This window comes from Apium graveolens, chromosome 2 (genome assembly GCF_009905375.1).
Source record: "Apium graveolens cultivar Ventura chromosome 2, ASM990537v1, whole genome shotgun sequence".
Lineage (NCBI taxonomy): Eukaryota > Viridiplantae > Streptophyta > Magnoliopsida > Apiales > Apiaceae > Apium > Apium graveolens.
The window spans coordinates 240,189,259-240,205,857 of NC_133648.1; the positions used below are offsets into that span (position 1 = coordinate 240,189,259).

General features: G+C 35.7%; 1 protein-coding gene across 1 annotated transcript; it reads left to right on the forward strand.

Moving 5' to 3' along the window:
• Positions 1–14,708: 14,708 nt before the first annotated feature.
• On the forward strand, positions 14,709–16,126 carry LOC141698241 (uncharacterized). The gene is made up of 3 exons (XM_074502914.1): positions 14,709–14,777; positions 14,950–15,025; positions 15,168–16,126. Exons 1-3 carry the CDS (start codon positions 14,709–14,711, stop codon positions 15,701–15,703), a joined length of 681 nt encoding a protein of 226 aa, XP_074359015.1. The 3' UTR covers positions 15,704–16,126.
• Positions 16,127–16,599: the final 473 nt, after the last annotated feature.

Genomic DNA, 16,599 nt, shown 5'->3' on the forward strand with positions numbered 1-16,599 from the left:
TCCCTCGGCAGAGCTCTGTTCTATGTTTTGTTTGTAGTTAATGGTATTTTACCTAAGTCTAACACTTTATGAACGATATGTTGGGTACGAATTACCTAATCTTTAAAAATTTAAATTCTTTTAAATTAAATATTACAATATACATACTATTGAAATTGTGTAAAGATTATTAAATTAAATTTTACGTTTTATCATTAAAATCATATCAGAACAAAATATATTTTAATTTTAATCCTTATATGCTTATAAATTAATAATTATCACATTTTATAAATTTATAATTATCACGTTCTATGTTTTGTTTGCCGTTAACGGTATTGTGCCTAAATCCAACACTTTGTTAAATATATGTTGGGTATGAATTACCTAATCTTAAAATCTAAATTCTTTTAAATAAAATATTACAATATACATGCTATTAAAACTTTGTAAAGATTATTAAATTAAATTTTACGTTTTATCATTAAAATAATATAAGAACAAATTATATTTTAATTTGAATCTTTATATGAGTATAAATTAATAATTATCATATTTTATAAATTAATCAACACAAATTAAAAAACACATGTTGAGATTATTTTATTTTATTATTAATTAAATAAATTATTCTTAAATCATTTCCTTAATAAAATTGTAATATACCTTAAAATTAATATATATCATATGAAAAAACGTGAAACATGCGCTGATTTTATTACAAACAAAAATTAAAATTAGTTACTTATGTTTTAAAACAAAAATTATGACAACACAACATATATTTTTCTAACATACGTGAAAAAGTATATCCGCGTACATTTTTTTCATTAACTGAAAAGTTACATAAATATTTTTCTTTATATTATTTAATATTTTTTAAAAAATTAAATATATTTCGAACGCGTAGCGCGGGCAAAAATCCCTAGTTAATAACACAATAACAACTAATGACTTGGGCACGATTTGAGAAATGATTTTTGGAACAATATAATTTCTCGTATAAATTTACATGAAAATCAGTATACACATGTTTTGGAATGATTTTGACGTTTGTAAAAGCAAATCTTAAAAAAACGACGATTGAATAAAATTAAATAACGATATAATATATAATAAGTCATACTAATTGAAAAGTTCAAAAATTATGAAAACCAGATTATGCATGCTTAATTGAATCCTACTAGGATTTTTTTATAGAACGTATGCTATCTCTAACATTTGTGATCCAAAAATTCAAATTTGAATCACCAACTGATCCAAATAGTGATCAAAATTTCTGTCCAACTACAACAGTGTGATCCAAATATCTGATCCAAATTACTTTTTACGTATAATAATATATAAATATCATATTAAGCAATTTTATCTTAAATTTATCATTTAATCATTATTAATAATTGTTAGGAATATGTGTATTAGTTTGATGATAAGTTAAACAAAACACTTAAGTAGAAATCTAGTTTTTGTAGCCTCAACGGATAAGACCATTTTGGCTATTCGTTGAATGAGTAGCTTTACTTAGAAATAAGTTTAGTATTGTAGCACATTTCATTCTCTGTATTTAAGTTGTAATTCTTAGATGTTGTGGGAAATTATCAGTCATGTTGACTACTAGTGGATATGCAAATAGGAGGGCTAATTGTAAATATTTTATGCCTTGTAATATTGTATAAGTGAAGTAGTATCAACTGATATTAAAGGCCTTCAACGGATGAGAAACAAAGCTTCAACGGATGTCTCTAAAGCTTCAACGGATATCATCCATCAACGGATGAGTGCTTCAACGGATAATGCTTCAACTGCTAATGCATCAACGGATAAAGCTTCAAAGGATAAAGTCATCAACGGATAAAAGCTTCAACGGATGCTTAGTTCAATAGCAGTTGATAGTGACAATTCATAAGCTGACAGAGGCACATGGGTTGACAGAGACAAACTGGAATGTGGCAGCCTCTAGGAGGAATCAAGAAAATGCAACATTTCCATTCTGGTGCAAACAAGGAAGTATTCAAAGATTCACAGCTAAACCTAAATTGCATTGGATAGAGAAATGAAGAAGAAACATGTGAAGAGTCTTTTACTTGTATTTTACAGTTTTGTCTTCACTTGTAAACTTGGTAATATATAAACCAAGTAGTAGCTAGTAATTAGGAGAGAATTTTCCAGAGCTGTTTAGAAAAATCCAGAGAGAAAATCATCTAGTTTGTACTAGGAAGTAGCTGTGATTTAATTCTTTGAATCACAGATTTTCTGAAATAACACATCTCTGGTGGAACAACAAATCCACCAGAAAAGTTTTTAAGTCTGTTGTGTTCTTTACATTTGTGTTTGAATATATATCTGTCTGCATTAGCTCAAAGCAATTCACACACACTTGCTCATCAAAACACATAGACTAGAAACTGCTCAAAACTTGAAAAAGTTTTGAGATTTACATTCAACCCCGCTTCTGTAAATTTCATTGTTAGTTCACTGGGAATAACAATTGGTATCAGAGCAAGCTCTTAACATACAAAGAGTTTAAAGATCTATTCTGCTAACATCATAAGTAAGAAGGATATTGGTGTAAAGATTCCAATCCTGGAAAGAGATAACTATCATCACTGGAAAGTGAAGATGCATTTACATCTTCTCTCTCAAGATGAAAGCTATATCAACTGCATTGAAAATGGTCCTCACATCCCTCACAAGGTGGCCACAGCTTCTACTGCAACATTTGCTGTTGGACAGTCTATTCCCAAGCCAAAAGCAGAATGGACTGTTGAAGATATTGAAGAGGTTCACAAGGACAAGAAAGCCATGAACATTCTGTTTAATGGCCTAGATCAAGATATATTTGACAATGTCATTAACAACCAAACTGCTAAGGAAATTTGGGATATTGTGCAACTTATCTGTGAAGGTACTGGGCAAGTTAGAGAAAACAAAATGCAGCTTCTCATTCAACAGTATGAATATTTTCATTTTGAAGAAGGAGAATCATTGAATGATACCTTCAACAGATTTCAGAAACTGTTGAATGGATTGAAGCTGTATGGCAGAGTGTACCAAGTCAAGGACTCCAATTTAAAATTTCTAAGGTCTCTACCAAAGGAATGGAAGCCTATGACTGTTTCTCTAAGAAATTCTCAAGATTATAAGGACTTCACACTTGAAAAATTATATGGAATTTTGAAGACAAATGAACTTGAGATGGAGCAAGATGAGCTGTTGGAAAAGGGGAAGAGAAAAGGAGGATCAGTTGCACTTGTAGCTGACAATGAGAAGATTGAAGCCAGGAATGAGGAGAAGACAATGCCAAGTCTCAAAATTGGCACAAGCAAATCAGAATCAAGCAAGAGAAATGAGCAAGTAGCTGAGGATGAAGACAATTCCAGTCAAGATGACTCTGATGATGTTGATGAACATCTGGCTTTTCTGTCCAGGAGGTTTGCAAAGATGAAATTCAGGAAAAATACAAAATTCACTAAGTCAAACAAAAACATGGTGGACAAATCCAAGTTCAAATGTGATAACTGTGGCATTAGTGGACACTTTGCAAGTGAGTGTAGGAAGCCAACCTCTGATAAGAAGAAATTTGAGCAAGTTGATTACAAAAAGAAGTATTTTGATTTGCTCAAACAAAAGGAAAGAGCTTTTCTCACTCAAGATGATTGGGCAGCAGATGGAGCCAATGAAGATGATGATATGGAATATGTCAACCTAGCCCCGATGGCTAATTCTGATGAAAATGAAACTAGTTCATCAAGTAACCAGGGAAAAAGAAGGAATCTATGGTACTTGGACAGTGGCTGTTCAAGATACATGACAGGAGATTTCACCCTGCTCACAGAGTTTAAGGAGAGAGCTGACCCTAGCATAACCTTTGGAGATGACAGTAAAGGGTTCACTATGGGATATGGCTTGATTTTAAAAGAAAATGTCATCATTGATGAAGTTGCATTAGTTGATGGTCTCAAACACAATTTATTGAGCATCAGTCAACTATGTGACATAGGGAATACTGTTTCCTTCAATTCTGAAGCCTGTGTTGTCACAAGTAAGAAGGACAACAAAGTGGTTCTAACTGGAGTTAGAAAAGGGAATGTATATTTAGCTGACTTCAACTCTACAGATGCAGAATCAATTACTTGTCTTTTCAGCAAAGCAAGTCCAGTTGAAAGTTGGCTATGGCACAAGAAGCTGTCCCATTTGAATTTTAAGATAATGAATGATCTAGTCAAAAAGGACTTAGTAAGAGGATTGCCTCTAGTAGAATTCACAAGGGATGGGCTGTGTGATGCTTGTCAGAAAGGAAAGCAAAAGAAAGTATCATTCAGTAAGAAGCTTGAATCTGCAATTGATGAACCATTACAACTACTACACATGGATCTTTTTGGACCAGTCAATGTATTGTCAATTTTAAGGAAAAGATATTGCCTAGTGATTGTAGATGATTTCTCAAAGTTTTCATGGGTTTATTTTCTTGGATCAAAGGATGAAGCTAGTAAAATCATTATCAATCATATCAAGTAAGTCAACAATCATCCTGATTTCAAAGTAAGGAATATTAGGAGTGACAATGGAACTGAGTTCAAGAATTTAACCATGAAGTTGTTCTGTGAAGAAAATGGGATCATGCATGAGTTCTCAGCTCCAAGGACTCCACAACAAAATGGTGTGGTGGAAATGAAGAACATATCACTAATTGAAGCTGCAAGAACAATGCTTGAAGAGTCAAAACTCCCAACATACTTTTGGGCTGAGGCTGTTAACTGTACATGTTACACTCAGAATATTTCTCTAATTAATCAGGCAAAAGGCATGACTCCCTATCAATTGTTCAAGAGAAGAAAACCAATTTTAAACTTTCTGCATGTCTTTGGTTGCAAATGCTACATTCTAAGGAATCAACCTGATCACAAAGTAAAGTTTGATGCAAGGGCTGATGAAGGAATATTTGTTGGTTATTCTGCTGGAAAATCATATAGGGTCTACAATCTAAGAACCAACATTGTCATGGAATCTGTGCATGTTGTGTTTGATGATAAAAAAATTGATGGACTAACAGATGAGGGACATCATGAAGGACTCAAATTTGACAACATTGAGATATATTGTGATGATAGTGAAGATGAGAATGATGAAGAAGGTATCTCGAGAAGAATTCAAAATCTGCCTTTGGATAATGCACAGAATGCTGCATCCGCTGAAAGTCATAATTCAGCTTCTGTTGATAGAAGCAATGCAGCATCCGTTGAAAGACAAAGTGCATCATCCGTTGAAGTTCAAAATGAAGCATCTGTTGATCACAGTCTGTCAACGGATAATCAATTCACTTCATCAGATGATAGAACTCCTAACTCCTTTCAAAGGATCAGCAACTCAGGGGGAGTCTCAACCAATCAACATTCTATCTCACATCATGACAATACTGAGGCAACCTCATCTAGAGCCAATCTACCACCTCAAAGGAAATGGACCAAGAATCATCCCTTTGAACTGATCATTGGTTATGCTACATCTAAAGTGCAAACTAGAAGGGCTACTCAAGATGAATGTCTTTATAGTAGCTTTCTATCACAGGAGGAACCTAAGAGAGTGGAAGAAGTTCTATTGGATCCATATTGGATTTTAGCAATGCAAGAGGAGCTAAACCAATTTGAGAGGAACAAAGTATGGAAGCTGGTACCCAAACCAAAGAACAAGAGTTCTATTGACACAAAATGGGTATTCATAAACAAGATGGATGAAAATGGCATTGTCATAAGGAATAAAGCCAGATTGGTTGCTAAAGGCTATTCTCAACAAGAGGGAATAGATTTTGATGAGACATTTGCTCCAGTTGCCAGACTTGAAGCCATCAGAATCTTTCTAGCCTATGCAGCCCATGCCAATTTTAAGGTCTATCAAATGGATGTCAAGAGTGCATTTCTGAATGGGGAATTGGAGGAAGAAGTTTATGTAAGCCAACCTCCAGGATTTGAAGATCCAAATTTTCTAGACTATGTGTATTATCTGTTGAAAGCACTCTATGGACTAAAGCAAGCACCTAGAGCCTGGTATGAGACTTTGTCAAAATTTCTTCTAGATAATCACATCACAAGAGGTACATTTGACAAAACTCTTTTCTTTAGAAATGTTAATGGCTCTACAATACTTGTTCAAATTTATGTAGGTGATATCATATTTGGATCTACAGATGATAAGCTTTATAAAAAGTTTGCTAAGTTAATGCAAAGTAAATATGAAATGAGCATGATGGGAGAGCTAACTTATTTTCTTGGTTTACAAGTTAAACAAGTTAGTGGTGGAATTTTCATTAGTCAAACTAAATATATTTATGATCTTTTAAAGAAGTTTGATTTAATGGACTGTTCATCTGCAAAAACTCCCATGACCACTGCCACCAAACTTGAATTAAACAAGGCTGAAAAGTCTGTGGACATTTCAAGTTATAGAGGCATGGTTGGCTCACTTTTATATTTAACTGCTAGTAGACCTGATATAATGTTTTCTACATGTCTCTGTGCTAGATTTCAAGCTGACCCTAAAGAATCTCACTTAGTGGCTATTAAAAGAATTTTCAGATATCTCAAAGGGACTCCAAATCTAGGAATTTGGTACCCTAGAGAGTCTGGTTTTGATCTAATTGGCTACTCAGATGCAGATTATGCAGGTTGCAAAATAGACAGGAAAAGCACAACTGGCACCTGTCAATTTCTAGGGAATAAGCTTGTGTCATGGTTCAGCAAGAAGCAAAATTCTGTTTCTACATCAACAGCTGAAGCTGAGTACATTGCTGCTGGTAGTTGTTGTGCACAGATATTATGGATGAGGAATCAACTATTTGACTATGGACTAACTGTTGACAAAATTCCTATATTCTGTGACAACACAAGTGCCATTGCCATTACTGAAAATCCAGTGCATCACTCAAGAACCAAGCACATTGACATCAAGTACCACTTCATAAGGGAACATGTGATGAAAGGTACAGTGGATCTTCATTTTGTTCCAGGTGAAAAGCAGATTGCAGACATATTTACCAAGCCACTTGATGAATCAACATTCACGAGATTAGTAAGTGAGCTAGGTATGCTTAATTATTCATAAATTTATGTCCTCATTATAATCTGCTTTGAAGCCTAAAATGAATTTGCTGCAAGAACAAAGTCGGCTTCAAGTAAAGATTATTCTATCAATGGATATTCCCTATCCATTGAAAGCCAAAATTGTTCTATCAACGGATGTTCATTATCCATTAAAAGACAAATACATTTCTGGTAATTTTATCCTTCAACGGATAAAAACTGTGTTAATCTTCAACAGATAACTATTTACCTCATCCGTTGAAGTGTCACATCAGTTACTTTAAGTAAGTCACAGCCGTTGATTCTTTTACTTAACCGTTGATACATATATACACAGCTGTATGTATTTGTATTAAAGGCAGTTTTCAGAATTTCTACAGTTTTCTTTATTCTCAAACGGTTGTAATTTATTTAAAAGTATCATTTAATCATTTTATTTATGTTTTAATTCGAGAAAGTATAAAAGCCCATTGAATTCCTATTTTCATTTTACGCTTTCTTGCAATTTTTACTCTCTTTCTCTCCCAAAACTCTCAATCATTTCTCTGCAACCTCTACTCACAACAATGGCACCAGTAGTCAAAATTATGTCTCAGTCTGGATTTGTTTATGAAAAGAACAATTTCGTAGCCTTGGTTGAAAAGAATGAAGCCCACTCTGATTATCACAAGAAGATGGACTTCATCAAAAACTGCAAACTAAGCTATGCAATGCTGGAAGCCCCAACCATCTACTGTGAGGTAATTGAGGAGATTTGGACAACTGCAGAGTTCAACCTCACAGACATGACCATTGCTTTCTCTCTCAAAGGTAAGGATTATTGCATTAACTGTGATGATATACAGTCTTGCTTTAAGTTGCCTGAGAATAATGCCATGACACCACACACTGATAATGATGTATCTGCTATGTTAGATTCCATAGGCTATTCTTTTGATTCTGCTAGTTTAGGTTGCATTAGAAGAAAGGGCCTTAGGAAAGAATGGAGTTTTCTTGGAGATGCCTTTATCAAGGTTTTCTCTGGGAAGATTAGCAATTTTGATGCCATAACTTCATCTCTTGTTAATATGCTCTATATGCTAGTTTCTGATAGGTACTTTAATTTTAGCAACTATGTCATGCTAGAATTAGGTTCCAGGTTAGGTAACAAAGCTAATAGACCTCATAACATCTACTATGCTAGATTCTTTATGTTATTGGCTAACCACCTTGCTGAAGGTTTGGTTATAACTAATGAGAGCAATAAACTAAAATGCTGGGCACAAGAGAAAAGGGTCCTTGCAGACCTTTTGAGAATCAACCTCAACAGCTTGGTGCCATTGGTATATTTACCAATAATGAATGCACCTCAGGTAAGTGAGGTAAATACTTCTGCAACTCCTACATCTACCTCCCCCATTATTTCTTTGCCTTCTAGTGTGGCAATGGAATCTGTGTCTTTGTCCCAACAGATTCTTACCAAAGCCACCAAAACTAAAATTCCAAAACACAAGTCAAAGAACACCACCTCTGTTGTTTCTCAAAAGACAACAGTTGTAACAACTACCAAAAACCCTGAAGGGAGTGAACAGGGTGTGAGTGGTGAAGGGAGGGGTGAACATCAAGAAACCCCCCAGGATAAGGTGGGAGAGGTGAGTGGTACCCTAACCAGCCAAGCCACAGTTTCTCAAAAGACTGTGGTGGTTCAAAAGGAGTCAAACACATCCCTAGTTGCATCTTCCCAAAAGGATGCAGCTATTGAAAATAGTCCCCAACCAGGGACACAGAACAAAAGAGGGAGGGATACTGAAACCACACATTCACCAATCAAAGCCTTTTCAAGAAGAAAGAAGGCTAAAACCCAAGTTTCCGCACAGGGGGCACACACTGCACAGATACATCCACCTGTATCTTTGCCTTCTCAAATTCAGCTTGATGTGGCTCCAGCAAATGTGGAGTCACAGCCCCATTCTCTCATAATAGACACACATCAATCACCAAATTCTCCATCACCCTCTCTGGATGTGGATATGATATTCACATCAATTCCTGATTCTCCTTCTTTAAAACTCAGGGAGGAGCCCCACTCAAATCCTGGTGATCATCATCTGTTAGATGACTTGTTGGATCATCAGCCAATTCTTTCAGACTTAGTTGAAGAATCTATGTTACCTCACTTAAAATCAATTCACACAGATTCAATAATTATGTCACTTTCAATATCTACATCTTTTCCTTCTTCAACGGATATCTCTCATCCGTTGACAAGTGGTTGTTCTTCGACGGATAAGCCTAACAGCAGTTATCCGTTGATATCATCAGTTTCCACTTCAACGGATACTTCCTTTTCGTTGATGGTCTCTACACATATAACTGATTCAACTCCAAGTGTAGAAGACATGGTTACTGTACAATCACTTCTAGGATTGAGGGAAGGGAGTGATAATTTGAGTGAGAGGCTGGGTTGCTCCCAGGCAAAATGAGAGGTTGAGAGTCAAAATATGCATGCTATTTCTTCCAGCATGGCAAAAGTAAGTGAGGGGAGTGCCACCTTAGTAGGTGAGGGTGAGGGTGTGAGGGTGTGTGTGAGCCAGGGGGAGCCCCTGATGCAAGAATATAGAGAAAATGAGAGAAAAGCAGGTACATAAGCTATAAGGGTGGATCCAGCCATTGCTAGTGAGTCAATGATTGTGGATGATGCTGAAAAGGGAAGATAATTTCAGCAACATTACAAAGCTGAAATTGATAACATTTCCTTGGATGCTGACACTTTTACTCATCCTGTTTCAGCCTATCAACTGTTGGCTGCTCAGGGCAATGTGGAGGCAGAGCAGACTTTGAACATAGTGCACACTTCAGAATCTCTTCAAAGAGATAAAGCTGCTGTTAATAGGATGCCTTCTCAAGCTGGTGAGCCATCTGAAGAATTTGAAGTAAATTCTAATGATGATGACTCTATTTCTCTGGATGAGAGCATGAACTTAGGGGGAGATGCAGGCCCAAGTTCTGTTCCAGGTTTACCTGAATGGGCATGGGCAAAGGAATCTACACCAGGACAGTTTGGTGTAGCTTTGGTCAAGCAAGTAATGGCTATTCAAAAGGCCCTTCAGGAGACTACAGATGCTGGTACAAAGGCTATTCTTCAATCTCATCTAGACTCTCTACATCTCTTGCAGTTGCAGCATATCAGACATAATATAAGCGTGGATGAACTCAAAAGGGTTATTGCTAATCTGAAATCCTACAATTCTGAGAAGTTGGATTCAGTTATGCCTTATGGTACTATGCATGATTTGTTGCTGAGATTGAGGAGGGAATCTGATGCTGACAAGAGGCTGACCAAGTTGGAAAATAGAGTTAAAATTATTGAAGACTCTGTGGTCACCATTCTTCAAAATCAACAATCTCAGACAAATCTACTATTGCAGCTGGCAAAAGCACAAGGCTTGACCCCTGTCCTTGATGGTAACAAAAGGGGGAGAATAAAAGGGAAGGGGAAGGAGAGCCATCAACAACAGTTCAAATATCTAAAGTGCTAGTTCCTGCCATCACCACTTCTCCAACTTTTCAAATCAGAGGAAAGCTTGATAGAATTGACCTAATCCAGATAGCAGCAGCTGAGATGAAAGTCAAAGAGCAAAGGAAGAAGATTGATGAAAGGATGCAACAAATCTTTGGTTCTACAACTTCTAAATCACAATCTGTGAAGCATAGCAGAAAGGTGGAGCCAATCATTATGGAGCTCAAGCCAGTAAGGAGAAATAAGGTTGGAGAGACTTCTTCCAAGAATCTGAAACCTATGATTCTCAAGCCCAACAATAGATCCAATAAGGACTCTATAAAGAACCCTCTAAGCCTTGCTCAGTTGAAAGAAGTGGATTTTCCTCTTCCAAAGCCTGATGAAGACAAGGTTTTGGGTGGTAATATCATGAAGCACAAGGAGACCAAGGATGTGGTTGAAAGGATGAACATGACCATTATCTTTAGAGAGGGAAAGAGTATCTGTGTGATACAAGGACATCCCAAATTCTCAATAGCCAAGAGGGAAGAAACCAGAAGGTTGAAGGAAGAAGCTAAAAAGCTAAAGGCTGATAAAATAGCACAAGCAAAGCTTGAAAAATAGCTAAAGTCAAGTCAAGCTGAAGAAAAGAAAGAAATTGAAGACAAGAGTGAAGATGTAGGTATGGGGGACATGATTAGTGATGATGTGGAAGAAAGAGGTAAGGAAAGAAAGGAATGGCAGAAAGGGAACAGAAAGAAGGCCAATGCAAAAAGAAAGATGGTAGATGAGATTGAAGAAACCCAATCAAAATCCAAACCACTACCCTCTATTCCTGAACCCATTGTGCCTGACCCCTTCATAAACATCCATGGTGAAACAATCACTCCTAATGAGGAACCAATTGATTGGGACACCATCAAATTGCCCACCTTCTTAACCACTTCTCCACCATCAAAGAAACAGAAAAGGAAAATCATATCAACACCTCCTCTAAGCTCAATCAAATTCACTCAGAAGCCTAAGCCTAAGCCACAAGCCTCAAAGGATGATTATGTTCACATTTGTGACATAAAGGAATTCTCAGACATTGAACTCTATCTGGATGAGCTGGAGGAAGTAAGGGGAATAGATGCCTACAGACAGCTTCCAGAAAGACTAGTGTTCAAATATAAAGGAAGTGGGGAAATGACTTGGCCTCTCTACAGGATTCTGAATGAAGGCTATTCTACCTTGGTTAGAGTCTACTCAGCCATAAAAAGGGATTCTGGCTTTACCATGACTGCCAAAACTGAGATTCTCAACAAGATTGCCAGCATAAGGAAGACTTGGTGGGAGCCCAATGCCTTGCCTAGAACATTACTCATCCAAGAGAGAGGAATTACAGTTCATAAATCACCTCATTGGTTGATGGAGTTCAGAGACAATAAAGGAGTCAGAAGATTTTTTAGACTTGAAGATCAACTCAAGATTGCCAGTAATGAAACTCTCAAGGATATGCAATCTAAGTTGGACATCAATGAAGAAGATGAAGTTGAGTTCTACAGACAACTCCAACTCCAAATAGAGGAGAATGACAGGAGGCTAGGAAAGAAAACAAGGGATCAAAGGAAAAGAAATTAATCTGCTCAGGCTAAAGGAGCACCCTTGGAAACAATGTAATTCTTCAATTATTTCTCAGTATACACACTTTTGCAGCACTTTTGAATTTCTACCTTATTTCAGTTCATATATTTGTTAAGTGTTTGTTATCATCAAGTTAAACCCAAATTTATGCCTACAGTTCTAGTAGACATAAATAGGGGAGATTGTTAGGAATATGTGTATTAGTTTGATGATAAGTTAAGCAAAACACTTAAGTAGAAATCTAGTGTTTATAGCCTCAACGGATAAGACCATTTTGGCTATCCGTTGAAGGAGTAGCTTTACTTAGAAATAAGTTTAGTATTGTAGCACATTTCATTCTCTGTATTTAAGTTGTAATTCTTAGATGTTGTGGGAAATTATCAGTCATGTTGACTACTAGTGTATATGCAAATAGGAGGGCTAATTGTAAATATTTTATGCCTTGTAATCTTGTATAAGTGAAGTAGTATCAACTGATATTAAAGGCTTTCAACGGATGAGAAACAAAGCTTCAACGGATGTCTCTAAAGCTTCAACGGATATCATCCATCAATGGATGAGTGCTTCAACGGATAATGCTTCAACTGCTAATGCATCAACGGATAAAGCTTCAACGGATAAAGTCATCAACGGATAAAAGCTTCAATAGATGCTTAGTTCAATAGCAGTTGATAGTGACAATTCATAAGCTGACAGATGCACATGGGTTGACAGAGACAAACTGGAATGTGGCAGCCTCTAGGAGGAATCAAGAAAATGCAGCATTAATAATTAACATACAAAATATCATTGATACACACTAATTTTCCGAATTAGTATATTCTTCCAACAAATGCTCAATTAATGCATTTCTAAGTGCAATATGTGCCTCTTTATTTTTTATTTTTCTATAGCGGTTCTGGAATTCTTGGAATCGAGTATTTTTATTGATTGAAATAGTCTCAACTTTTGTATCCGGCTCTTCTGACTATTCAATGAAATTTTAATGAAATTATGTTTTCTCATTATTTTAAGTTTTATTTTAAAAATAAATTTTGTTAACTATTAATTATATTCTGTTATTAATTATATTCTGTTATTAATTATATAATAAAAAAATCAAAAATTTATTTAGAATCTCATAAATTACAAATAACAAAACCATTATTTTATATTAAATCATGTGATCCAAATTTGGATCAGTGAACAGTACTGATCCAACTATTCACTGATCCAAATTTGGATCATCATTTGGATCACTGTTGAAATAGAATTTGAGATAATCTGCCCCAAATTTGGATATTTGGATCACTGTTGCATTTGCCCTTAGTATTTAATTTTCTTTTTAGGCGATAAGAAAACATTAGTCAGGTTCAAATTATAATCATACAACTTAAATTATAGTTTATAAAACTCGAAAATTGATTCAATTCGGTTGCGTATGCGTCTTCAAAAATATGAATAATAGGCAATTTTTTCAAGTACATTTTTTAACATCCAAATATCGGTTAAGCTTAAATTCGAGTCGGTTGATATCTGATTTTCGAAAACTAAGACGATCAGATTTTTAGAATGGTGCTTAAAATTAATATCGAATAAATTTTGTTTAAGTAACGACGATAATTTATTGTATATTTACCTGACAAATATTGTTCCTGTACCATATTAATTAAAGATGCACAAAAAATTCGAATCCGAAAAGCCCGTCTAATTAGATCCAGCCCGATGCGCGGGACTAAACGGGCCTAATTATTTTGAACGAAATCTACCCCATCCCGACCCAATTCAAAAAAAACCGAACCGATTTCAAAATATCCAATTTTTTCAAAACCCGACCCGTATAGCTTAAATTCGAGTCGGTTGATATCTGATTTCCGAGTACTCGGATGATCTGATTTTTAGAATGGTGCTTAAAATTAATATCGAATAAATTTTGTTTAAGTAACGACAATAATTTATTGTATATATATCCGACAAATACGGTTCCTATATCATATTACTTAAAGATGCACAAAAAATTCGAATTCAAAAAGCCCGTCTGATTAGATCCGGCCCGATCTGCGGGACTAAACAGGCCTAATTATTTTGAACGAAATTTACCTAATCCCGACCCGATTTAAAAAACCCGAACCGACCCGTTTTTTAAAAACCGAACCTACCCGATTTCAAAAATCCAAATTTTTTTAAAACCCGACCCGAAGCCGACCCGATCCGATTTTTGTGCATCTCTAATTTTACCATCCAGTTTGATTATCGTTCAGAGACCGGAACATTCTTTTCAAAAGCACTCACTCACGGGAAAGTATTGGGGGGAGTAAGTTAAGTTGAAACATGACTGATTGGAAAGTGCAGTAAAGAAATGAAGCTCATTGTTCCATAAATAAAGAATGAGAAGAGGACGGCAATGTACAGAACATAAGAAACATGGTTACTGAAGCCAAAATATAACGTTACAATAATACTAATACCCAAAAGATCGTAGACATTGTCCACGCTGCCCCTCGCATATTTAATTTGTCGTGTCACGGCTGTAAATTATTTGACCAGGCTGCTTCTCTCCTCACGTATAAATGAAACCCTATCAGATTCCTTGCAGTCCACAAAGCTTGTCTTCTTTAATACTGTTCCTCAACATGAAGGTAAACAAGTTCTGTATTGCTCTCTCTATCTCACACTGTTTAACATAAACTCTTAAATGCATGCTTCAACTTTTTTTGAGACTGAAACCGAAATGAATATTGTCATAAAGTTATAATTGATAGTTCGAAAAGCTTATGCATATCAGTAACTGAATCATTGCGCAAATGGCAGAAAATTGTGTTGAATGTGGAACTGCATGATGAGAAAGTGAAGCAGAAAGCAATGAAAGTAGTTTCTGGTCTCTCAGGTATTCACTAATCTATCTGTCTCACTCTCTATAAATCCATCGTCTGGGCTATATCCACCTGCATTATTTCAATTTTTGACAATGGCTAAACAAATATACTACTATATATTGTTAATGTACTCTATTTGATTTTTGGATGAAGGGGTGGATTCAATTGCGATGGAAATGAAGGAGAAGAGGTTAACAGTAACAGGGGACATAGATCCATTTACTATAGTGGCTAAACTGAGGAAACTATGTCACACGGAAATAGTAATGGTTGGACCTGCTGTTGCGGAGAAAAAGAAAGAAGATAATGCTGCTGGTAAGAAAGAAGACACTAAGAAACCTGAGGCAAAGAAAGAGGAACCTGCAGGAGGCGCCAAGAAGAAAGAAGAATCTGCTGGAGGCGCCAAGAAGAAAGAAGAACCAAAGAAAGAGGAAGCAAAAAAGAAAGAAGCACCAAAAAAGATTGAAAATAGCTCTCAACAGGAAGCTATAATTCCTTACCATCAAATGCCTTATGGCCCTTACTATAACTATCCTCCTGCTCCTCCGCCTGCTTATAATTATCCACCACCACCACAACAAGTGTATTATAATCAGCAGGCGTATAGTTATCAACAATCTCCAGCACCAACACAATACTATTATCACAGAAGTGCAGAAGAGGATCCAAACTCTTGTGTTGTCTGCTAAAACATACTGTACCAAGTTTTGCAGATAGATGTTTGCACAGCCTGTAGGGTAAGGGTGCTAATTTAAATAATTTCTAAACGAAAAGAAAATCACAATGTTATTTATTTGCAAAAAATTTCATTCGAGCTCTAGCAATAAAATTAAATAAATATTAGGTACCAGTTCGATACCAACTCCTCGAAAGAAAGCAGAATATAAATAGTGAACATGATTTTAAAGAGCCGGTAGAGTATGTGTTTTATATTTATATACATTATACAATATCAATTTCATTTGTACAATAATGTGATTTTCTCACACTATTGGATGTTGGAATAATTCTCACATCACATCACTTTCACATTGAAACCTTAAAACAACCTAGAAGTTGGAGATGAGTAATTGAAATATGTCCCTTTGTAGTAAAACCTTATAAATTGATAGTCCCGGACCAGATAATATAATTAATATATCTAGGTTAAAAAACTGTGTATCTATTGAAGTCGGAAAGGAGAAGAAAAATAAATTTATGGAGGCTATTAGTTAACTGAGGTTCTATTTGTATATCAGGAATTTTACTAGAAGGCGGAAAATATGAGACAGGAGGGTTCTTCCGCACTTACAATAAATGACCTAATTATTGCTAGCTCATTAGCTCCTCAGTTGTTCATAACCCATACGAACGCCAGACTAATATGAAAAAGGTGACTGTTTGGAATAGAGCATCCGAAAAGGCTATAGCTTTGGTGTAGATGTTAGGAGGACGATTCGAAGGAGTAAGTTCTGACAGTAATATGTGTTTGAATGATATTTCCAGGGTTGGGGATATTGAGAGCTGTGTGACGAACTCAGAGGTGTCATTATATTTATTGGTGATGGGGAAGGAATCACAAACAGGAACTCATCTGTACTTGGTC

Coding starts and splice junctions, on each gene's coding strand:
- LOC141698241 (XM_074502914.1), top strand. CDS start 14,709: ATGAAACCCTATCAGATTCCTTGCAGTCCACAAAGCTTGTCTTCTTTA. Junction 14,778..14,949: donor TACTGTTCCTCAACATGAAG/GTAAACAAGTTC, acceptor CGCAAATGGCAG/AAAATTGTGTTGAATGTGGA. Junction 15,026..15,167: donor AGTAGTTTCTGGTCTCTCAG/GTATTCACTAAT, acceptor TTTTGGATGAAG/GGGTGGATTCAATTGCGATG.